The 25,293-nt window shown below is 39.4% G+C and overlaps 2 protein-coding genes across 3 annotated transcripts in view; both read right to left on the minus strand.

The window, feature by feature from the left end:
• The window catches only part of LOC136257281 (uncharacterized), a 265,717-nt gene extending 260,633 nt beyond the window's left edge, over window positions 1–5,084 (minus strand). The window contains exon 1 of one of the 2 annotated variants that reach the window (XM_066050375.1): window positions 4,898–5,084. In XM_066050375.1, coding sequence (XP_065906447.1) covers window positions 4,898–4,942 — 45 coding nt within the window. In that variant the 5' untranslated portion in view covers window positions 4,943–5,084. The remainder of the gene's footprint in view (window positions 1–4,897) is intronic. The other variant, XM_066050376.1, reaches the window with a different exon arrangement.
• A 274-nt stretch (window positions 5,085–5,358) lies between these two features.
• Window positions 5,359–25,293, minus strand: part of LOC136257285 (CAAX prenyl protease 1 homolog) — a 29,660-nt gene continuing 9,725 nt past the window's right edge. The window contains exons 4-9 of the mRNA XM_066050386.1: window positions 24,807–24,923; window positions 17,299–17,451; window positions 12,958–13,425; window positions 12,717–12,815; window positions 11,767–11,910; window positions 5,359–5,811 (exon numbers count right to left, since the gene is read on the minus strand). Coding sequence (XP_065906458.1) covers window positions 5,581–5,811; window positions 11,767–11,910; window positions 12,717–12,815; window positions 12,958–13,425; window positions 17,299–17,451; window positions 24,807–24,923 — 1,212 coding nt within the window. The 3' untranslated portion in view covers window positions 5,359–5,580. The remainder of the gene's footprint in view (window positions 5,812–11,766; window positions 11,911–12,716; window positions 12,816–12,957; window positions 13,426–17,298; window positions 17,452–24,806; window positions 24,924–25,293) is intronic.

The following is a 25,293-nucleotide window of genomic DNA, read 5'->3' on the forward strand; positions in this document are numbered from 1 at the left end:
CCACTTGGTCTTGGCACCAAATTCACCTGAATTGTTGTTATTAAAATGTAACCATTAACCTACCATCACAGCCATTTCTTGGCCGCCACCTTGGATTTCACATCTTTTTTCACCATGGTCTTTTTGGGGGCCGCACCTTTTTTTACAGCTTGGCTGTTTTTGATTAGATATCACTTCTTTTTGTATTTGTATACTGCAAAGCCGGCATATGGCTGGCTTTGGGGCTTTTTTAACCCATGTGTTTTTTTCTTTACTACAGGAAGAAGAAAAGAACTTAAAGAAGAATTTTAGTACTTCTATTATTTTTGATTTTATTAGTAATTATACAAATTATATACATATATTTATTACATGCCCATTATTCCCCACAGGATATTTTTTTGCAGCTGATCTCTCTACTGGGTGACTTGAAATGTAGCTGAACTATATACAGGATGGTTTCTTTGTAGCTGAACTCTCTACAAAGTAACCTCTTCTAGCTGGTCTCTCTACAGGGTATTTTGTTTCTAGCTGAACTATCTACAGGTGATCTGTTTGCAGCTAAACTCTCTACATGGTGGTGTCTTTGTAGCCAAACTCTCTACATGATGGTTTCTTTGTAGCTGAACTCTCTATAAGGTGACTTCGTCTAGCTGAACTCTCTACAGGGTGATTTTTTGTAGCTGAACTCTCTGCAGGGTGATTTGTTTGCAGCTGAACTCTCTACATGATGGTTTCTTTGTAGCTGAACTCTCTACAAGGTGACTTCGTCCAGCTGATCTCTCTACGGGGTGATTTGTTTCTAGCTGAACTCTCTACAGGTGATTTGTTTGCAGCTAAACTCTCTACATGTTGGTTTCTTTGTAGCTGAACTCCCTACATGATGGTTTCTTTGTAGCTGAACTCTCTACAAGGTAACTTCTTCTCTACAGGGTGATTTGTTGTAGTTGAATTCTCTACAAGGTGGTTTGTATGAGGCTGAACTCTCTACATGGCGGTTTCTTTGTAGCTGAACTCTCTACAGAGTGATTTGTTTGCAGCTGAACTCTCTACATGATGGTTTCTTTGTAACTGAACACTCTACAAGGTGACTTCTTCTAGCTGATCTTTCTACAGGGTGAATTGTTGTAGCTGAACTATCTACAAGGTAACTTCTTCTAGCTGATCTCTATACAGGGTAATTTGTTTGTAGTTGAATTCTGTACAGGTGGTTTCTTTGTAGCTGAACTCTCTGTACAAGATGGTTTCTTTGTAGCTGAACTCTTTACAAGGTGACTTCTTCTAGCTGAACTCTCTACGGGGTAATTTCTTTGTAGCTGAACTCTCTATATGATGGTTTCTTTGTAACTGAACTCTCTACAAGGTGACTTCTTCTAGCTGATCTTTCTACTGGGTGATTTGTTTGCAGTTGAACTCTCTACATGGTGGTTTCTTTGTTGCTGAACTCTCTACAAGGTGAATTCTTCTACCTGATCTCTCTACAGGGTGATTTGTATGTAACTGAACTCTGTACAAGTGCGTTTTTGTGGGTGATCTCACTGTAGGTTGCAATTGATTTGTTTGTAGCTGAACTCACTAAAGGGTGATTTTGCTTGTAGCTGAACTCCTTGCATTGTATCTAGTTTCTAGCTGATCTCTCTACAGGGTGATCTATTTGTAGCTGATCTCTCTACAAGTTGATTTTTGTGTGTAGCTGATCTCTCTGCAGGTTGATTTGTTTGTAGCCGATCTCTCTACAGGTAATCTGTTTGTAGCTGAACTCTCTATAAGGTGATTTGTTTGTAGCTGATCTCTCTACAGGTAATCTGTTTGTAGCTGAACTCTCTATGAGGTGATTTGTTTGTAGCTGATCTCTCTGCAGGTTGATTTGTTTTAGCTGAACTCTCTACAGGGTGATTGCTTGTAGCTGAACTCCTTACATTGTGTCTAGTTTCTAGCTGATGTTTCTACAGGGTGATTTTTTGTAGCTAAACTCTCTTCAGGGTGATTTGTTTCTAGCTGATCTCTCTACAGGTAGATTTGTGTTGATTTGTTCATTGCTGATCGCTCTAAAGGTTGATTTGTTGCAGCTGAACACCCTGCAAAGTGTTTTGTTTGTAGCTGATCACTCTAAAGGATAATTTGTTTGTAGCTGAACTCTCTCCACAGTGACTTGTGTGTAGCTGAATTCTGTGTAACTGAATTCTCTAGAGAGTGACTTAATTGTAGCTGAATTCTCTACACAGCGCATGACTTGTTTATAGCTGAACTTTCTTCAGTGTGACTTGTAATGTTCTGAATCTCTATAGTGATATATTTGCTTAACTCTCCACATGGTGACTGTCTTCTTGCTGAAGTGTCTATAAGATTAACTGTTTGCAGCTAAACTCCCTACAGAATAACTTGTGATGTAATAAAATTCTATAATGGAATAAATAAATTAGCCGAATGCTCTATTAGGGTGACTGTTCTATTAGAGTATCTCGATCTCGCATTTGCTACACGGAGTTGGCTTTCGAATCATAACTCAGTGGTTTGTAATCCGATTCTTCTGTACTACTGCAAGGACTTTCTATGAAGATTATTCCAGCTATACACCGATTTTCAGCTCATTGCTCTAAGCGGTTTGCCTAGTAGGCGTGAAAACTAATACTTTTTTATTCATAAAAATCGATCGCGTAATTGTGACACAGGTTGGGTTTTGTGTCATATCTCCGTGGTCTTTATCTCGATTCCTTTCAAACCACCAAAAGGCACTCCTACGATGGTTACTCCATCTACATAGCAATTTTCAACTCATTCCATGAAGCGGTTTACCCTGTAGGCGTGACAACAAATCGATCTTGTTTTACACGAATAATCGGTCATAACTCCTGAACCATTCATCGGATTTGTACCAAATTTGATGCTAGGATTCGCCTTTGGACTCCCTTTCTGTGTGCCAAATTTCAAGGCGATCGGAGTACGCGTTTGCTTGTTATAGCAATTTTTGCAAGTGTGCGAAAAGACAAAGAAGAAAAAAAAAACGAAGAAAAAAAAACGAAACGTTGGCAGCTCGTATCTCGGAAATGGCTGGAGCGATTTCCTTCAAATTTGGAATGCAGATTCCCTTGGCTGGCGGGCAACTGTGTAGCAAATTTGGTTCCAATCAGATAAGTGATCACCGAGATACAAAGGTGTGAAAATGACGTTTTCGTTCTTCCTGTCAATATACTCACGGTGTGGCACGCCGGCTTCTTGGGCCGCACGACACACTATCGTGTGTTTTGATATCGTCATCATGAATTACAGAAGAAGCGACAGTATGGCGAACGTGTCCGGGAGGTGAAATAGGCTTCCTTTACCCCTTTAGTATTTTCCACAACCGGAATGGGAAGAGAAGCACTAACACTCTATCGTCGTCTGGCCGACATGCTTTCTCACCACAGCTCAACATCTTATAGTGGCACTCTTCGCTGCACATTATCCTTTTCATTGCTTCGTTCTGCTACAATGTGCATCCGGGGAACACGATCCATCCTTCATCGTTCCAACAAAGCTTCCCCTGAGATGGGCCATATTACTGGCCCTAGGGACTTTTAGTTGTCCCTCTTTCAATTGTCCAGCACACTTGCTCCTTGGTGCTGGGGGTGGTAGGCAAGGGCAGCACATCTAGTCAGGGGAAAAAAAATCACGCGAGAAACGAAATCGTTCGTTTGACGACATGGAAACTTATAAACGATAGTCGCGTAGCTCTTTCGTGAGCCACGCCCACTTATCGCGTTACAAATATGCGTTCATCTACGCCCATTTATTAGTAAGTGCAGTCTGTAGCACGAAACTGTGTCCGTTGCTGTCTGCAAGCTTACATGAAGCCACGCCCACTTGTACGAGTTGTATATAGTCTAGTCTTGTAGCAGGATACTGAAGTGCTTTTGTGAGCCACACTCACTTCAATATATCGGGAAATTGTATACTAGGTATGTACGAAGCCACATCCAATTACTGTCTGTTAACTCACAGTAGCTACGTGGAACCAAAACCTACTGACTAATTTTAAAATTATAAACTTACCGGCTTGGTTATCACATAACTACTCGTTTACTCAACACGAATCGAACGCTCAAAACGTAGTCTCGCTTGCTCGAGACTCCCCGAAACATAGCTCTTAATGCACGCCTCGGCTTTGATTAATCCTAGTCAATCCCGGTCACATTCAGGTCATATCCCGATCAGTGGGTCATCCCGGTCAGCAGTAGTGACCCGGTTTCAATGCTGCAGCACACGCATGCGTCAAGCCTTTGTGCTTCTGCCGCACCTTACTCTATATCCCGCTCACGTGGATGCTGGTAGCTTCAATTAACCTGCGTAAATTACTGCATAATTAACCTCCACTTACAATCAGGTTTGAAACGGTTTACAGTTTTCCGGGTTTGTTTGCGCATGACCACCAATACCCTGTTCAATTAACCTTGTAAGGATTTACATAATTACTTCAATGCCACCTTAAAGGTCAGTCTGTATGATAATCACATGAAACAACAAAAGAGGCACCTTCCTGTTTTGAGTTGGAAACCCTACAAATATTCAGGTTGATCATAAAAGTTGTTTTCAATTTACTTGGCTTGATATTCTAAAGAGAAAACCTATTAATGTTCTTGAAGCTCAAAGTTGCATGATCGCCTTCTTCTTTTTTTTTTTTGAGTGAATCAGACTTGCAATTGATTGCGTTTTGATCCCAGGAACAAGCGCTACCACTAAACTTATAAAGGGCCTAAACCCTTGCCCTATTTAATACCTTGCAAGCGGGAAGTATAATTGGTATAGCATTTCACTACAGAACATCTCCTTACGGCCTGATTTCACACGCTGCATGCAGCACATGCAAATAATAGCCGCTGTAGCTAGTTATATAACTTATTACACACATATACACGCACACACACACACAAACACGTACGTCAGTCGGCTCTCTCCGCACTGCGTTTTCAGGAATTCCCGCCATTTGATGTTCAGTTACACCCTCTTCTTTTCCTCGTGGCAGGGTACCGCAATGATGGGCGTGGCTCTTAGTTACAACTGATGATCAGACCTATAATGTGACTAGATTAATTGGCGCAACACTGTAGTCTAGAGCTGATACAACTACTACATAATAATTAGATAAGCTGAAACAAGAAAAATACTAAAGCTGCACTGATCAAAGATGTTTGTAATTGTACTACACAGTACCTATCTGTATAAGTTGGCAATATTAGCACATGACACTTTAGCACAAGATCATTAGAATATACGCTGTAGGTGTGACTGCTAACATTTGTACATCAATAATCATTAATTCTTCCCTTTCATACCCTCAAATTATAACACGTTCCCATTTTATAGCTGCTTTTTCACTGTGAGCATGCAAATAGGACATGCTAACTTTAACGACTCATATCTTGAAAAAGCATGTAATGATTACACTCCAAGTGGACTACAAAACAGTGCAGGACATTTATACTGTAAAAAACATGAATTACTCAGTATATCACACAATGTGTTAAGGTAACTATCATATGAGTGAACTAATTACAAATATTTTGTATATTAATTAACTTTTATGTCTAACACTGAGTACACCCTAATATGGTTATAAGGCGACTAGTCTCTCTTCTTTGAAGTAGCGGCAAGGGCTCGTACTCTCTCAAGGAAGGTAGGATGAGAATGATGGAACATGGAGTAGAGACGGTCGGCTATTGGAAAGCTGAGGTTGTCCTTGTGTAGTTTGGTGAGTGCTGACATCAGCTCATCTGACTTGTTAAGGTCAGCTGCAAACTTGTCAGCTTGATACTCAAACCTTCTGGTTAACTGGATCATCAGGAACATCAATACCTGTGGTGTGACAATAGTAACCATGGTAACATCAAACCTGTTTAGCCTGTATACTATAACCTCAGTTGTTCAGCATTCAACCCCTGGGGACCAGCTATTTCAGATAACTATGTAATCGATAACAAGTTTTGTTTAAAATCGTCTTAAAACACTTTAGTTAAAACTTTGCAATAAAATTTTAAAACTGCCAGCACTCTCTACTCTAACATAACAAACTGTCACCATAACTGGTGTTTATTCTGTTGTGCATATATAAAGACACACGGTAATGTGTCGTGTGGCCAAGAAAGTCGGCGACCACACCATGAGTATAGTATATTGATAGGAAGAAAGAAAACAGCTTTTTCATGCATGCATAGCACCATGGACCCTTCTCCAAAGCACACCATTTTTGTATTATAGCTGTCCCCCAGGTAGGGTACGCCACACAGCAAATTTGACTAAATTCACAACAGCCATTTGCGAGATATGGGCGTTCAAAGTATCATTTTAATTTCTTCGTTTTCTTCTTATGCCGTACATGGGCTACAGGGGCTTCGATTTCTTTTTGCACACTTTGCAAAAAATGCTATAAAATGCAAACATGTAACTTGATTGCCTTCACAAATGAAGAACGTGCACCAATGGATCACGTACCAAGTTGTTTTATGAATCTGAGGAATATTCAAGGAGTTATGAGCATTTATTCACATTAAAAAAAAATCAAACTTTTGTCACGGCTACAGGGTAAACCGAGTATAGAAACAACTTGAAAACTGGTGTGTAGATAGGCTGATCATTGTAGCAGTGCCTTTTGATAGCAATAGAGTTACAGCGACAAAGTTATAAAGCAAAAATCAAGCAAGTGTAAAATTGCGGGATCAAGATACTCTAATAGAGCAGTCACCGTGGGGTAAAAAAGGTGTGCAAAAAGTGTCGAAAAAAAAACTTACCAGAGTTCGAACCAAGGACCTCCATACCTAACACCTGCATCCTTAACCACTGAACCACTGCTACGTTGGCTGATCACCTCACTTAATTTCTGCTTTATAAATGAAATTTCTAATTGAAATCTGCTTATAATCAAGAGTGGCCTCACGGATTTAGACAAATGGCAAAGGCATTTCTCACTAGGCCATTCACAAATAAGGTTGTTGTGAGTTTTGCTGATTCTTGCACTTTTATGGCCTCGCATACATCATGAACCATAATACCTTGTGAATGAGGCATCCGCCAACTGGTTACTTAGCGACGTTCAACAGACAAGCCATAGTGAGTTAGGAAGCTGCTTTCCCACCTTCCCTCCCTTTAATTCATCTCCATTGATCATGCTTAACCTGATGTGACATGGGTTTCAGGGTGTCAAAATGGACAGTTGTGGGGCATGAGTTTGTTAATGAAGATTTGCAGTGGCTGAGTTGTCTCCCTACCCTAAATCAGGAATATGGTTAGCTACATGTACAATAATAAACTGAGACAATTCAGCCATTCCACCCTGGCACACCCACTACTCCACATGAGCCTCATATGTATTAATGTATTCATATAATGGTGTTGGTTGGTCGCAGAAACCACAACTAGTTAAATAATGATCACCACTATGTGAAAACAATGTATGTTCTGTTAGAGTAGAGGTGTACCGATACATATCACATCGGTGGCCAATATGAAGAGTATGGTTGGTCCAGATATACTGTAAGCATACTAAATTTGTGGGTAAAATTTTTGTGGTTTCCAAAAAAAAAAAGTACTTATCTGGGACTAAGCAAACCATTCTGTGAGGTTGACTCACCACAACAGAATCTTGCCTGCTGGAATCAGAGGAAATGAGTCTTACATACTTAAACAAGGCCATCAGTATCTATTCATGTGGTGAACAGGTGCACGTGTTGTCGTCAGGTCGTAGCTACGTAGCGAATTACATAGAATTAATATAGCCATTATGTACGTTAATAGTATGGAAAGTGCATTGGTGGCAATAGTCAATAGGTCTGCTCGAGCTGAGACGTGAGTTTCTAAATGGATTAATTTTCGTGGATCAGCTTTATGTGGATTAATTTTTGTGGATTAGCTGCAAACCACGAAATCCACGAAAATTTATACACAACGAAAATTTCTGTGCTTACAGTAGTTACCAAAAACTGACACAATACATCAACTCAATTGACTTTGCCAAGGTGGAGCATTATATCCTCTGTAGCAAGGCTAGGGAAACGGTAGTTTTCAACTTGAAATAAAGTGCTATATTACAAGAAACCATAGAAATATGCACGCAGCTAACATTCATTGTTATAACCATACAACATACAATCATAGTGTAAGTTATACAAACGCAGTCATGGGATGAATGAACTAGAAACACACTGAAAACAACCAGCCATCTTTACGTATATGTTAAAGCATAGCCGCAAGTGCTATATGTACAAGGCGTGTGGCCGAGATGCTAATAAAGCATGAGGCAAAGCCGAGTGCTTTATTAGCATCGAGGCCAAGTGCAGAGTACTTTATTTTTCATATAGCATGAGAAGGGCTATGCTTTAAATGATTTATGAACTTTGTAGTCGTGTAGCTTCACTATGCACTAGGACTCGCAATTAACATGTGTTGCACGAATTATTAGCAGCCTGAACAACACACAACTAGTTTAACAAAGTAACTCATGCATATTTCACCATAGTTTGGCATGGTAGACGTTCATCGCGTCTTTTGGCAGGTTTTGCTTGCAACCCACAATCGATTCTATTGTGAGTCACATGGTGAAATATATCAGTGATATCTCCAGGACTTGTCCGTTTATATTAACAAACGTAACAGCAACATTACCTTCTCCCACCCATCATCGAAGCATTTAGGTATGTCTATAAAAGCAATCCAGTGGTAGAACTCGTATTGGACGGGGTGATTGATCACTTAGCGCGGCGAGGCTATCAGCCTTCACCAGTTTTGGCAATTAGTCGTACTGGCATCAGCCCCACAGGCTATTAGCCTGCACTAGAGCACATAGGCAACTGTGCTTTATTGCCCACAAAGAGTGCTTTATTGAACGAATGTACCATGAAACCACCTAACTTCAAAGGCAAATTCCAGGTTACATATCTTATAAACCCTGGCTTGCCATGGTACATTTAAGTTAAACCATGGCTAGCTATGGTATATTTAAAATGGACATGACTAAAACACGGAACGGACTGGGAAAACGGACTAGCAAACGGACTGGGAAAAACTTGCCTGAAAACGTTTTTTGGCCACAGAAATTCATTGTATAGCAGCTAGAAAGAATATAAGACACAACAACGACCTGAAACAAACCTCTGAACTGCTCTGAACACGATGTTGAAGTCCAATATTAAGCCCTGCGCTTAAAGATAGTCTGAAATTAAATTTATTTTGTGCTTAATTAAAAGTGCACTTTCCGTTCGCATGTGTAAACAAGACAGGACACAAGCTTTAAGCCTGTTATGTTACTTGGAATTCGTGGTCTGGTTAATTGCTGCAATTAGTTTGACGGCTGATCTTCAGTTTTACAGGTGACAGGTAGGCTTCGTGGCGGAACCATTAATCAGCTGGCAAGGCACTGGCTACTACAAAAACAGTCTGTGTTATTTTGTTTGTTTAAACTGTAGCTAACCGACAACTTCGCTGTCACAGACGCTCACTGGCGCTTTGTAAATTATTCCAGGGCTTGTTCCAGGGTTTAATGGCGGCTCGAGCACACGTTTAGAGGTTTGTTTAAGGCTGTTGTTACATGTTATTCTTTGTAGAAGCGATTTATTGAGTTTCTATGGCAAAAAAATGTTTTCAGGGAAGTTCCTTCCAGTCCGTTTGTGAGTCCGTTTTCCCAGTCCGTTCCGTGTTTTAGTCATGACCATTTAAAATAAACCATGGCTGGCCATGGTACATTTAAACGTACCATGGCCTTGATATCTGATGAGGTAACATTGTTTGATTTTATAAGAATCCTGGCAGTATTCGATTGTGGGAGTTTATTATTACCCACGTGATGAAAACCATGAACCCGATTTTGCATTCTACAGCACTCATACGAAGGCGATTCGACACCCTTACCACCATATGAGTTGACAAACGGAAGCTTAAGGTGAGAACTAGTGTCATGGTTAATTTACAATCGCGTGTCCGCGTGTTTGATTACGTACCACGCCCACTTTTCATATATCACGAAGTAACCACTCTACAGCGAAGCTTACCCCTCTGGATGTTTAGAAAACATTGTAAACAGTGGTTAAACGATGTAGCAACTTTGAAACACTTGTTAAATCGCAAAATTGAGTGTTTCTGTGATATTCATAGGATTTGCCCATTTATGTTAACAAACGTAACTGCAACGTTACTTGCTGCTGACCCATAATCAAATTTTACAAGACTCTCTATATAATAAATCCAGCGGGGTGCCTCGTATTGGCTTGGGTGATTAGTCGCCCACCACAGTAGGCTATTCACAGCAGGCTATTAGCCTACATGGTACATATCAGTTGTATCGCGTGCCCTCGTGATTTGCCTGATATGTACACCCAAGCTTGAGGGCCTAACACCCAATTGGGTGTACATATCAGGAAAATCAGGCAAATCACGCCTGATATGTACGTATCAGGCAAATCACTCGGGTACATGATACAACTATTACATAAAGCACTCTTTGCAGCGCAATAAAGCACTCTTTGTGGTCGATGAAGCACTGTTGGCCAGCTGAGAGTGTACTTTATGCAATTTAAAGTACACTTTTCCCCTTTAATCTCGCCCACACAAAGTTCTATAACAGCTATTAAAATATGTAGTAGAGTACTACAGACCAATCTTAGTGGGAGCATGCAATAAAATATTTGTTGGTGCCTTACCGTCTGGGTTGCAAATTGAAGCCACACCACCACAGGCAACCAAGCATTGCCAGTTAGCACTTTGAACTACTTGACTGCTAGGGTAAAAATAGCAAGAAGAAAAAAATGTAAAAGTTTCCTATTTAGTTTTTTCTCTAAACCAAATGGCTATACTTTATATCAGTATTGGTGTTTAGACATATAGTCATACAGTCAAACCTCTCTAATCCGACGCTCAATGGGAGCCATAAATTTTGCTAAGGTTGTTGGATTATAAGTCACCTCTGTAATCCGACATTGTACAATATCTAGAATCATGTCAGACTATGCAGTACAAATTACAGGTAAAACAGATCACACAATGTAATTAATTTTGCAAGTACTACAGCTTTTTTAAAATTATTGTCGACCAATAAATGCTTTGGTCACTTAAAAATTATTTTCTGTGATTGTTACTAATGCTGCTATTATTCTCTGTCAGTTGAAAACAATGTATTTCCAAGTCTAGGTCGGATTAAGGAGTACAGAAGTGTCAGATTATAGAGGCCATTTTCCATACAAAAGTGTTGGTAAATGACATTTTGGTCAGATTCTGGATTACACAGGTGCAAGTATCTATTGTGAGATGTTGGGAACGATAAGTGGTGATGAGGATTTGAGATACATGTACGGGGCAAATATTGCAAGATCCTAGGAACAAAAAAAAATTACAAGATCCTAGGAACTATTAATTTTACATTTGCAGTACAGTGAGATCAAAACACTCTAATAGAAGAGTCACTTAAGCTTATTGTAAGTGTAACATGGACACCTTGTAACCAACTGGTAGTGTCCTGATTATCAAGGTGTCCTGATTTTCCAGGTCAATTTTTGTACTTTGGGATCTTAATTTTCAAATTAACTGGTTTGGGTACCTTGGGATCTACAACTTTGTCCACTAGTATCCTGATTTTCATGTACTACAGGATATTTGTAGTGATGTGTGATACACCTGAAAGAGTGCATCTGTATACAACAACTCTGTGTTGTCACAGATATGATATGGTACATTATTCTATAACAGCCCTAAGTGCTAACAAATATTCATAGCAATGAAATTACTACTTATCCAGCTGCTATAGTACACACCCCCAACCACACCCACCTGATAATAGGGGGAGAAGATGAACTGGAAGACAAGGAATAATCCTATCATGGTGGGGTGACCATCATGGAAACCAAAACTAGTGAAGACCAGATCTTGTCCCATGAAGTAGCCAAACGTGAACAACATCAGAAACATATTCACCTGTATGGTTAACAGTTAGTGAGGATACATCATTGTATGGTAGGGACCATCTGAGATGTGGTAGGGACTATATAGGGCTGGGACAAATATTGAAATTTACCTTCGAATATTTGCTAATAAAATGTTCGAACATATGAAGCTTCGATGTTAGCTTTCAAGTTACAGGTTTTCTTGTATTTATGCACATCCTTCTTAGGTTTTATCTTTCTAAATCTATTTAATAAGTTTGTAAGCATTTGGCAAGTGCATAGCAGCAGTACTGACTGACACGATCAATCGATTGTAAATGGGCGTGTCCGCTACACTGCAACCATGCATAGGTAAACACCAAGTAATGGCTAAAAGTACACTTTCCATGCATTATCTATCACTTTATAAGGTGTTTTAAGGCTGCACCTATGGTAGTAAGCTGAACTTTGATGGTTTAAAAGTGGGTGTGGCACACAAAGATCAATCGCGAAGAGACGAACATTATTCACACAAAAGGAATAAGCAGCTGCAATAAAGATAGCGACGTTTATTTGTAATTCTATAGTAGACCATGAGTGCATTACGAAGCTTTGAGGGATACTTTTATGATTCGAAGTTTACTTAACCTTCAAACCAACAAAGCATTCGAAGCTTCGTCCCAGCCCTAGTAGGGACCATCTGAGATGTGGTAGGGACCATCTGAGATGTGCTCATTGGTGAGGTATCCTGATTTCAGGGGTCTAAATGTGTGTACACTAATACATATGGGATCATGAAAGAGTGTCCTGGTGCCTACATGTTCAGAGATCCCATTTAGATGTCACTACACTGCTCACCTGGGTGATCACAAGATGTTTGAGGGTATGGCTCATTTTCCAGTGGCCCAGCTCATGAGCTAACACTGCTAGTATCTCATCAGTATCACAACCTTGATGCTGTGGAGAGTGTGTGTGTGTGTGTGTGTGTCACTACTGGACCAGTGGAACCTGTGTAACATGGACACCTTGGGACGGACTTTTACTAAGTGTCTGGTGACCTCAAGTGTCCATATTAACAGGTTCCAGTGTACTCTCATACCTTCTTTACTTTACTCTTATCCACTTCATCTTTCTTCTCTTCAGCTGAAGTGTCATCTTTGTTCTCTGACTGTACCTCATGTTTAGTATCATCCATTGTAGTATCCTCTTCAGGTAACGTATCATCATTATCCTCCTCCATTGCTGTCTCATCTTGCTGTTCTTTCCTCTCCTCTTTCTGCTTGTCTTCCTCCTTCTTGTTAGCAGCCACACTGTCTTGGACTTGTTTGAGCAACTTTTCGTCAAGCAATGTGTCATACAGGACAATACGCTTGTTCTTCCAGAAGCCATAAAAGTAGGCATTACTGTGGCTTGATCGCCGTGATCCATCCACTACAAAGAGTTTCTTCAGAGGGAAGTGCAGGGATGCTGCCAGTTGTTCTATTGCTGTTCGCAGGTCACCCAAGGGTAGTGGGGTGTAGGTGTCAAACAGTGGAGCAATAAAGTTGGGATAAACTGTCGCCATCACCTGTGACAAATAGTGACAACATGTAGCAGTTGATTATCAATGTGTCCAGATATTCAGTTTATGTACTAAGGGACCTTAACTACAGATCTACGTAGACCTACAGTACATACATAGACCTAGGTCTTAGGATACGTAAGTTCTGGAGGTTAGCTGTTTGTTTTCAGTTTGCTAAACTAGGAGCAAGAAAAAACAAGCAAAACCTTGTCTGGATCATGTACGTACACAGGTGTCCTCAAGTGTCCAGGTTAACAGGATCCAGTGTAGCACTGAACATCAAAGAGATTACTGATGGTATAAACACATTCCAATCATGAGATATAGTATAGGACAGTCAAGTGTAACGAGGAAACTTATTATAGAAATTTATTACAGTTAGCAGTACAATAAGGAAATGTATCAGTCTGATATCAAGAGTTCATAATATAGAGAGGGAGGGAGAGTATCCAATGCTGTATTACCTGGTCAAAACACACTGCGTTCAAAGATTGCGCAATGACTATCAGCACCAAAACTTATTAAATCACTACTGAAAGGGTGTTAATTCTATTAAAGCAAAGCACTAAGAGTGCTTCCCTTTGATAAATCAACACCTATCAATGCTCTTCAGTAGGTGAAGCCAGGTGACGAATTTGTATGGAATTATACTGAAATATACTGAAATATTCAGGATATGATGTAATCTTTGAACACAGTGTGTTTTGACCAGGTAATACAGTGTTGGACACTCTCCCTCCCTCTTTATATTATGAACTCTTGCTGATATGTATGGTACAGGTGGTGTGATGGGATAACATAAAATGTTATGACGTAAATACTTCTCTGTTAGGATTATCACTTGATGATTAAACTGTTTTGTGACAGGATGTGTTTGATTTCAAGCATCTCCATAGTTTTTTAAAATTTAATCATCTTTGGAATTGCTTACCAATGATAGGGAGCTTCCAAGAACATTAAGGTGTCATCCCACAGCCTCAGGTGATTTTGTAAAATTCAAGTTGCTCCATCAGTTCTTCAGCTTATTACACTGGTGGCAGGTGCAATGCATATAACTGTGTATCACAAGCAAAACGTTAGCCTTCAGTCTTGTTTGAGACCTGATCATGGATTAACATCACCTGTCCAATCCAGCCAACTTGAAAATCCCCAAATGTGTTATATGTGGTTTATTATATCAGTTGCTAGGTAGCTGATAGGTGGATCCTTTGGTTACATGCCTCATGAGATAGTTATCACATGCATCTCACTCATGTAGAGGGTTGACACAGCGGTGATGACTATACTAAGTGGGTCACTACAAAACAAGTTGAGCGTGTAGGCTGTTTGGTTCAGTGCATAACTACAGTGCCTAATGTAGCAACCATAAGGTAACTGGTCACCTGCCACTTTGAAATGTGCCACTTGTGTACAAAGTGACTTGCATAATGTAGTGACTTCCTTAAAGGTCACCTGTCCATACCAACAACTTGAAAATCCCAAAATGTGTCTTTTGTGGTCTGTCTAATGTAGCAACCTGCTTAGCAAGACCAACTTTTACAATATAGAAGTGATTGCATTAATATAATTTTTTTAAAAAAACACCTGAGGCTGTAGGATCACACCTAAATGTTCCAGGAAGTGATCACTACCATTGGTGAGCAATTCCAAAGATTACTCAATTTAGAAAACTATGGAAATGCTTAAAACACAAACACATCCTGTGAAACAGCTTAATCACCACTCTAATGATCCTAACAGAGAACTATTTACATCATAACATTGTTCCATCATACCACCTCTACCATAGCTATACATATCAGACCATACACAAGTTATGATACCCAGTGTGTATGTGACACTGTGTTGTAGTACTGATATTAGTGTTCCTGACAAGTCCATTGAATTCCCCAAATCAAACTCCAATACCAAATATCTGAGTATTTGCAGTACTTGTTTCAGCCAGAATGTTATGTCATCAATCATCTCCTTGATATTTCGTGTTACATTGGAACCTGTTGATTAGGACTTCCAACACTTAGTAACAAGTTGACTGGTGACTTCACAGTGGCCTAATTACACAATGACCTTATTAAGAAGTAGGTGGCTAATTTAGGCAGGTCACTTTAATTTGTAATCAACTGGTCTGGTAGCTACAAATTCTTTAGAGAACAACAACCTTAGTATCAAGTCTACATTTATGTAATACATAACAAAGCTTGTATAAACAACTAACAAAAAATATTTTATTCTTCAACAAGCCATTTCATCCAGCCAGGAGACAAGCGTAGGTCATCACTAGATTAGTCAACCAGTTGAGGGAGGGATGGAAACATGTTATGATTTGTGGGGGTATAGGTTGTGAGTAACGGTTGATACGCCATAGTGTAGTGTTGTACACTTCACTAGAATGTCTACTAGTGGTGTGCGTGCACACTGCCAGCATCCTTGTGACAAACACAGTAATACATCACTTGAGGCTACCCCTACGTGTGGTGGAGACCAGGCAAGGTCAGCTCCCTTGCGTTGGCCTGGCAAGCCAACAATAGGACATTATGCAAACAGCATACTTTGCACAAGTCTCTGATTCAGGTCCCTGCATTTGTCTATGGCCTATCCACCCTCTCCTCTCAACTGGTCAAAATTTCAAAGCATGTAAATGGGTGATTCAGCATCCCCTATTTAGGTGAGTTCTCTCTCCTAGCCTAAATTCAATGCCTTGTAAATGAGTTATTCAGTGTCCCTGAGTGTGTACCTTCTGTGAAGGGTTGGGATAGAGATGATGATCTCAAGGGAGATGATGGTCTCCAGACAAGCAGAAGTGCGTGCCACACCACCAATGTAACATAATAGACACACACACACACACACACACACACACACACACACACACACACACACACACACACACACACACACACACACACACACACACACACACACACACACACACACACACACACACACACACACACACACACACACACACACACACACACACACACACACACACACACACACACACACACACACACACACACACACACACACACACACACACACACACACACACACACACACACACACACACACACACACACACACACACACACACACACACACACACACACACACACACACACACACACACACACACACACACACACACACACACACACACACACACACACACACACACACACACACACACACACACACACACACACACACACACACACACACACACACACACACACACACACACACACACACACACACACACACACACACACACACACACACACACACACACACACACACACACACACACACACACACACACACACACACACACACACACACACACACACACACACACACACACACACACACACACACACACACACACACACACACACACACACACACACACACACACACACACACACACACACACACACACACACACACACACACACACACACACACACACACACACACACACACACACACACACACACACACACACACACACACACACACACACACACACACACACACACACACACACACACACACACACACACACACACACACACACACACACACACACACACACACACACACACACACACACACACACACACACACACACACACACACACACACACACACACACACACACACACACACACACACACACACACACACACACACACACACACACACACACACACACACACACACACACACACACACACACACACACACACACACACACACACACACACACACACACACACACACACACACACACACACACACACACACACACACACACACACACACACACACACACACACACACACACACACACACACACACACACACACTACTCACCATGGTAACAACAAACACAAACACCCAGGTGTACACATAGAAGTACTCTCCTCCCCATTGTATGAAGAAGACAAGTCCTGCAATGATCGGAGGCATCAACACTAGTTGTACCAGCACCTGTTTGATCTGATCCCAAATGAAGAACTTCACCGTCTGTAAAAATATCAATTGTGGTATTGAATTTTACCAGCAGAAAAACAATGGGCTGTTGAAACCAAATAAGGACAAACTTTTGGTTACAACAGTTTTGTATCTTGCATGTGCTTGCTAGTCAAAAACATGTAATGTACCAGGTACCATTGTAATATGGACACCTTGGGACCACCCTGATTATCAAGGTGTCCTGCATACTAAGGGATACTTTGGAACCTTAACTAAGTGTCTGGATTGTACAAATGTATAAGCGTCTTTAAGTGTTGTTCCAGTGTATGCTTCTACTGCCACTTACACAAAAATGGCACAAACTGATTATTGCACATAATCAACAATGTCCACACAAACACACACACACACACAATTTTGTGTGGCCAACAGTTCTCATTGTTTGGACACTCCAATAATATTCTAGACCTAATTTGTCACTCTGACACTCCTACTGGGTTACAAGTGTAATCAATGAACACTACACACACTTGGAACAATATTGTCACATATGTACATGCTAAGGACTTGCAATCTGTTTGTGAGAGTTTCAGAATGGTGATGTGGTGGGCACAGTTGAAGTGTCATTAACATGAATTTCATTGTACAGCATAGGGTTTCGTAGAAAGTGAAGCACTTTTACAAAAGTATAAGGCTTACCTCTAAGACCACTCCAAATATGTTTCCTCCTGGACTCAGGTATATTTGCATGCAGGTGGGCAGTCCATTTCTATTATTTCATTATCATACAGTATGATAGTACTGTATAGTAGGGGTTAGTAAGAGATCATATGGTTTCACAGATTTTCGCACCTTAAAAATGGCCTTGCAATAAGTTTTACCCAAAAAAAAACACCTGGAATGCATTAGTACTGTTATAATGATGCTGTACCTTGGGTAAACAAAGCGAAAAGTCGAATGTTTCGATGTACAGTGAGTTTTAAAAATTTTGAAATTCACCTAATTTCGTCTGCCAGCCTGCCTGCTGTAAGACCCGGTAGCGCTAGGTGTACGGCTCCAGAAATTTCAGACAGTCAAGGTAATGACATCAGATTCACGAATCTGTTGTTCTGATTATGTTCTGTACACTGCACCATGCTGTTTGCTTTCATCATTCATTCGCTTCTTTGTTCTTCTCGAAGGATAATAACAATTGAGGCGTTTAATAGTTGCGGCGTGCATCACAACCCAAACACGTTATTTTAACGAAGTGTGAATACCATATAGCCTAAATATTTCGAGGGGAAAATTTTTACTGATTTCGCGGTTTTGAGCAAAAATTTTAGCCTCGAAATATTTAGACCCCCATATAGTCTAAGTCATTTTGGGAGTATTTCCAAATCTGCGAAAATTTTATTTTTAGCAACATTGCTCAATCTCGAAATATTTGCCCCTCGAAATATTTAGGCTATACAGTACGTGTGCGTAAAATGAGGGTGAACGGGTGTAGTACCCAAGGAGTTGTCTCTAACATTTGTTAACGCTGAGTAGTCGTTTTTTTTTGTGAGGTAGCTAGCTAATAATGTCTTTGAGGGGCGGATCTACTTCAGGATCCAGACATCTAAAAGCGAGGGTTCCACTCTTATAATGGTGGATTCTCCAGCGATTTTTTACTCTAAAATCATCAATATTTAGGCCATTAGAAATGCAGCTGAAGCCTTAAACAGTTGCTGTAATAACTTTAAAAGACAAGACGATAATTATTTTAGAGGCGCTTATTGCGTATGAAGGTATAAGATAGCTGCTTCAAGTGATATTTATACTATGTGGAAAACAAAAAGAGTATAATATAGCTAGCTAGTAAACAAACTAGCTATTTAAAAAATTAAAAATTTTAAAAGGAAGTAGTGGTTGATATTTGGAAACAAGCTCAAAAATGTTACAGCTGAAATGAGAAATGATCCAGCAGTAAAAAGTAAGGAAACAAGATTAGACGACTACTTGCTAAAAAATGAGACACACTTTAATCCCTACTTTTGGCTAATTTGATGGTCTCATTTCAAGATGCTAGCCAAAAGTAGGCATTAAAGTGTGTCTCATTTTAGCAAGTAGTCATCTAATCTTGTTTCCTTACTTTTACTGCTGGATCATTTCTCATTTCAGCTGTAACATTTTTGAGCTTGTTCCTTACTTTTTGTGGCGTGTATATCAACCCCTACAGCCCCTTGTGTACTTCCTTTTAAAATTTTAAAATTTTTAAATAGCTAGTATGATTGGCAGTATTTCAAGCCATTATTTGCCTGACACAACCATACAAAGCTACATGCTTAATGCTTGTACGTACCTTCCTTAAGTTGCAAAAATAGCAGAAACATGAAATTTTGTTGACTTGAAAACATTGCTGACACGTGAGCTGACACTGTTATACAGAATGCAATGGAAAATAATGGAAGAATACGGAATAATATTGGAATATTTAAAGCTGACAGTAACCAGGGATATGATTCCGAAAATTTATTTGGAGTGGCCTAAATACAATCTCCAGCATACCCCAATATTCACTATACTTGAATTAATAACGTCTCCATGGTGATTTATATTAGTGTACACACAATTTTAGACCCCTGAAATCAGGACACCTCCCTAATAAGAACACCTTCATATTCAGGACACTTGTCCCATGGTCCCTTAGTGTACACACATTTAGCCATTATGACACATGTGAATTAAACCCACAATTGAAATTAAACACACAGCAAGAATTTTGAAAATGAAACACGAGTTGCTGTTGCTCATTACTTTGTAACAAGTAAGCTACTGTCCATTTAAACTTCTCCAAGTAGCCCCGTCTAATGCGTGCCAGCACTGTGTAAACATGCATTCCTCCAAAAGTTCTACGCAGGTTTAAGGATGAGGTGTTATAGGTGTTACTTGAATATAAAGTAAACCACAAATATACTGTATCATCTAAATAACTTGAATTGTGTCATACTGTCGGTACAATTGTGTAAGCTGGTGAACATTTGCCATTCAATACATTTTCCACTGACTGAATTTTTCAATTACGTGTATATGCAATATATGTAGTGTACACAATTGTGAACAAGGTCTGTATTGAAGCTGCTGGTAGGGATACATACACAGATTTACTAAATACCTCAGACAGTTAAGGAATGAAATCACTGGAAGATGACACATTCAAAATGGAGACATGATGATTAATGTATCCATTAACACATTACTGACTATCTTTACCTTAAACCATATCAAATATCATATCAACACTTTGAGCTGTACCACTTTATAAGGTTTTCCGCATATTTCAGTAATTAATACACAACCCTGTTGTGTGTTTGTATCACATATCAACAATGACTTGTGATATATTCTGACTGAACAGAGCATTGTCCAGACTGGTACCGGTAAGCAGTGAATGGAACTTCTATATTAATATGTTGGGACCATGTTGAAGTGTCCTATTTCAGGGGTCTAAATGTGCATACACTAATACAAATGGGACCAAGGACAAGTGTCCTGATTATGAGACTGACATGGCTTGTGAGACTGACATTAAAAGTAACAGAATAATTACGTACATCATTGTAAATGTGATTATTAAGTCAATAAAGAACAATAAAAAATAACACTATATGAAGACCTTGGAAAATTTTCTGTAATTGGCAGTCAAATTTTGATTAGTTGAAATTTTTATTGTGAATACATTCTGTGATGCTTCTAAAAACCAGGAGCCATGCAGCTACGTAGCTATAGCTCAACAATACTACACTATTATTTATATAGGTTATTGTTTTATCGTACAGTTAGGGATGGGCGGTATTGACATTTCTGGCATATGATTATTTTCATGAGCCATTATCATGATTATCACGATTATTGTCCACTTTAACACTATAAAATATTTTTAAAATATTCACAAAATATTTAAGTTAAATGATTATTCTTTTTAAAAATTCCTCAATTATGATTATTACACAATAATTGCCAATTTCGATTATCACTAGTTGATGAAAATTAGACGATGTTGATTATTGCCAACAAAATAATCACGATTATCACGATTACCAAATAATTGCCCATCCTACCTACAGTACGATAGTACTGTATAGTAGGGACCACAAAGGAGTAGGCGTGGCCCACGAAATAACATAACCCAAATATCAGCCTCAATTTTCCCAGACAACAATGAGGCAGTATTGGTAAAACTAAGCCCAAAAAAGCTTTCAGATCAACCCGAAATGCTTTCAACCAGTTTGCTACGGAATTTAAAAAAAAAATTATTTAACAGAATTTTCTACTGACTAATATCTGACTGACTGATGCCTTCAGACAAGCGTAACTCGATAACGGCTAAAACTACGGGCTTGATTTTTTCACTGTTTGATGTCACTTCGGTCCAAGAAGTGCCTTTTGGCATACCACAGTACATACAATGCATTCTTCATGGACTTACCAGTGTCCTCCTTTGTGTCCCATTCATCTCAAAGTGTCGATTTGGAGGTAGCATGTGATGGCTTCCCTTCAAAACAGAAATCATTCATACTTTTCAGTGTGGCTACTTTGATTGCAGAGGTGATTTTCGAACAGGTCTTGATTCGTACTGCTGTGTAACAGGTTGAACATAACTGACAACAAAGCTTAATGGATACTTCACTTTTCAGGCAATAACTGATAGGTGGGATGTGTGGCGCCATTTCTTCTTTTGATGCGGTATGCATGGGTTCACTAGTCATAATAATTATTAATTCCACAAAAAAGTTAACAAACAAGTACACAGAAAAATTTGGAATTTTCAACTAGAGTAGGGACCATAGCACATCTATTAAAAGTACTGATACAAGCTGGAGTAGCGCACGATATTAAATCACAGTAAAACAATAAGTGTCATATCCCTACTGTGCATGTTAACCTCATAAAAGCTCAAGATACCATAATGGAAATGCACAGTAGGGATATAACACTTCTTAATTGTTTTATTGTGATTCAATATCATGCACTACTCCAGCTTGTTTCAGTACTTTTTATCAATGTGCTATGGTCCCTACTCTAGTTGAAAATTCCAAATTTTTCTGTACTTGTAATAATGCATACAGAATTAGTAAATTTGATTGGTCATTGTAATTTTATATTTCGAATTATTCTAATTATGTTGTCATACACTGCTAAGGAAGTGCTATTCAACAAACCACTTTAAACAACATATTACACACAGAAGTATCCTCTCAACTGTTTTATAGTTAGTCTATTGTGCTTTCCCTGTAAATTCTCTCAACAGAGCCACAAGGCTACCCTACATTTTCATTTGCGTAAGGACGGGACAGGTTCCCTTTAAACTTGAAGGGATATATAGGCTATTCCTGGTGGTCTATGAGTTCTACACCACTGTTTTTCAGTTAACACAAAGGGAAGGTATGTAGTTCACAAAGTCTGAGGAGAGTCGCCACACCCGTATTTCTGACCACCAAAAAGGAGCAAGGAGTTTACCTGTACAGAAGGTTTATAGACTTCATTTCAGTAAGGGTAACAAATAACAAATAAAGCTCTCCAAAGCACTTCTATTTCAAACCATCACTACTAAACTACAGTACCTCAAAACAACGTTTATACAATTGGGGAAGTAATGCATTGCAGGCTGTAAAAATCCTTCACCTCTCATATACGTATGTATGTATGTATGTATGTATGTATGTATGTATGTATGTATGTATGTATGTATGTATGTATGTATGTATGCATGCATGTATGTATGTATGTATGTATGTATGTATGTATGTATGTATGTATGTATTGGCTGCTATGGTTTGTCCACATGTACATGATACACCTGTTGATAGGAACAACAAAACTAACTGTGTGTATATACACAGCAATTATCTAATCCAGCCTCGGTCAGCTTCAGGACGGCTGCAGATGCCATGCCTGGCAACTCTGTCTCTAATGTCTTTCTAACACTGCTAGCCACCTGCCATGTGACACAAAGATGATCAGCCTTCAACAATCAAGGTGCTGGGAGACTGTTCCTCAACTTCACTGGCATGTGTGTGGTGCACGACTCGTGGGAAACAAGGAAATCGAAAAATTTATGAAAACAGATCAGGTACACAATATAGAGCAATCTTGTACTACACCAAACACTGGAATCCAATACTCCTAAACTCTATTGTATAAACATTACTAATTGTGTGAGGGTATCAAGTGGGACAATTCAATAGAATGGAGTGAATTGTTTATCTACTGATAAATGTGACAATTATGAAATGATTAACTTGAAAAAGATGACAGGAAATGAATTTTTGCAAACCTGGTTTATATGTGTCCACTATATTGTGTGCGTGTACGTGAGTACGTGCATGTGTGTGTGTGTGCTTTTACATGTAGTGTATGTTTGTGCACATTTGTGTTGAGCTGAACTGCTTAATTGATTTAATTACCACTAAATTTTCTGGGAGAGCATACAGTCCACAGCAAATCACACTATACAAGCTTCACTATACACTAAACTACTTAGTTACCATACCTCTAAGTGATCGCTATAGACTAAGTACCTCAACTAGGTTGTTCTTGTTTACGTAAATAAAACCACAAAGACAACAAAACTGAAAAATATGGTAAAATCAGGTAGTCAGTCACATAGAAAGTTGTTACAGGTAAGTATTACAATTCATACAACTATTCTAAACAGTCTCCTTACTGAGCGATCGTTTCTTTGGCTGGTTTCTTTCCAAAAAAATCTCATCACACGTGCATATACACACACGCCACACTTCTGAAAAATGGCCAACGGTCCTCCCTGACTGTCTTAGCCTATCAATAACAATCCATTGGACTTCAAAATGTGACTATCAACTCGAGGATTCATAAAGCTCGTCTTTTTTGAACAAACAAAAAAAAAAACTTTGTGATATTATGTAACAAGCCCACAATAGTTTGCGAAGGATCCGGTTATTCCAGAAACGGAACCTCTGTGGGCACGCCCATTTCATGGTAAGTACATCATACTACAAAATGTATGATAGAAGTGGCATGGTAGTACGTTTGAATTGTACCTCATACATCATTAAACCGGATAAATCCGGTTATAGCGGTGAAAGGGTTAATTAAGAAATTGGTATACGTAGATGAGGAAACAGCCTATCAACTGGTAAGGACTCAATACTGTATTTGTATAGAGTAGCAACAGCTGGGGTAGTAACTTCAGAAAACTAACTCCCATGTAACTTAGTTACCAACTCTGAGCATACATACTCACATGGTTGGGTGCGCACATACATGGGCATGTTGAGCTGTTTAAACAAGAAATTGGTGTTAATAGAGAAGTAGTCTATCAACTGATAAGACTTTACTGTGTTTGTGCAGAGCAGCATACATACTCACATAGTTACATACAATGGTATACTGAACATATATACCTGTTTATTAAAACCGTGACGTTCTTCAATCACAAATGTCTCATATACCAGCCATGGTAGTCCGGTGATGTTACCAATGAACATCATCAACAGTAGGAACACTATGGACCGCATGATCTGTAGTGATACAGTAATAGAGTAAGTAATGGATAAAGGTCATGCAACTACAACAAATGTACACACACACACACACACACACACACACACACACACACACACACACACACACACACACACACACACACACACACACACACACACACACACACACACACACACACGCACACTTGCACTCATGCACCCACACACACACTACACACATACGCATGCACGCACGTATGCATACACGCACACGCACACTACACACACTACACACACACACACACACACACACCCATACATACTGTACATACAATGCCTACAGCTACTATGCTAGTCATGCTTATCCAGTGAACCAGCACTGGAACACCGTTACACCACTCAGGTT

This window comes from Dysidea avara, chromosome 6, assembly GCF_963678975.1.
Source record: "Dysidea avara chromosome 6, odDysAvar1.4, whole genome shotgun sequence".
Lineage (NCBI taxonomy): Eukaryota > Metazoa > Porifera > Demospongiae > Dictyoceratida > Dysideidae > Dysidea > Dysidea avara.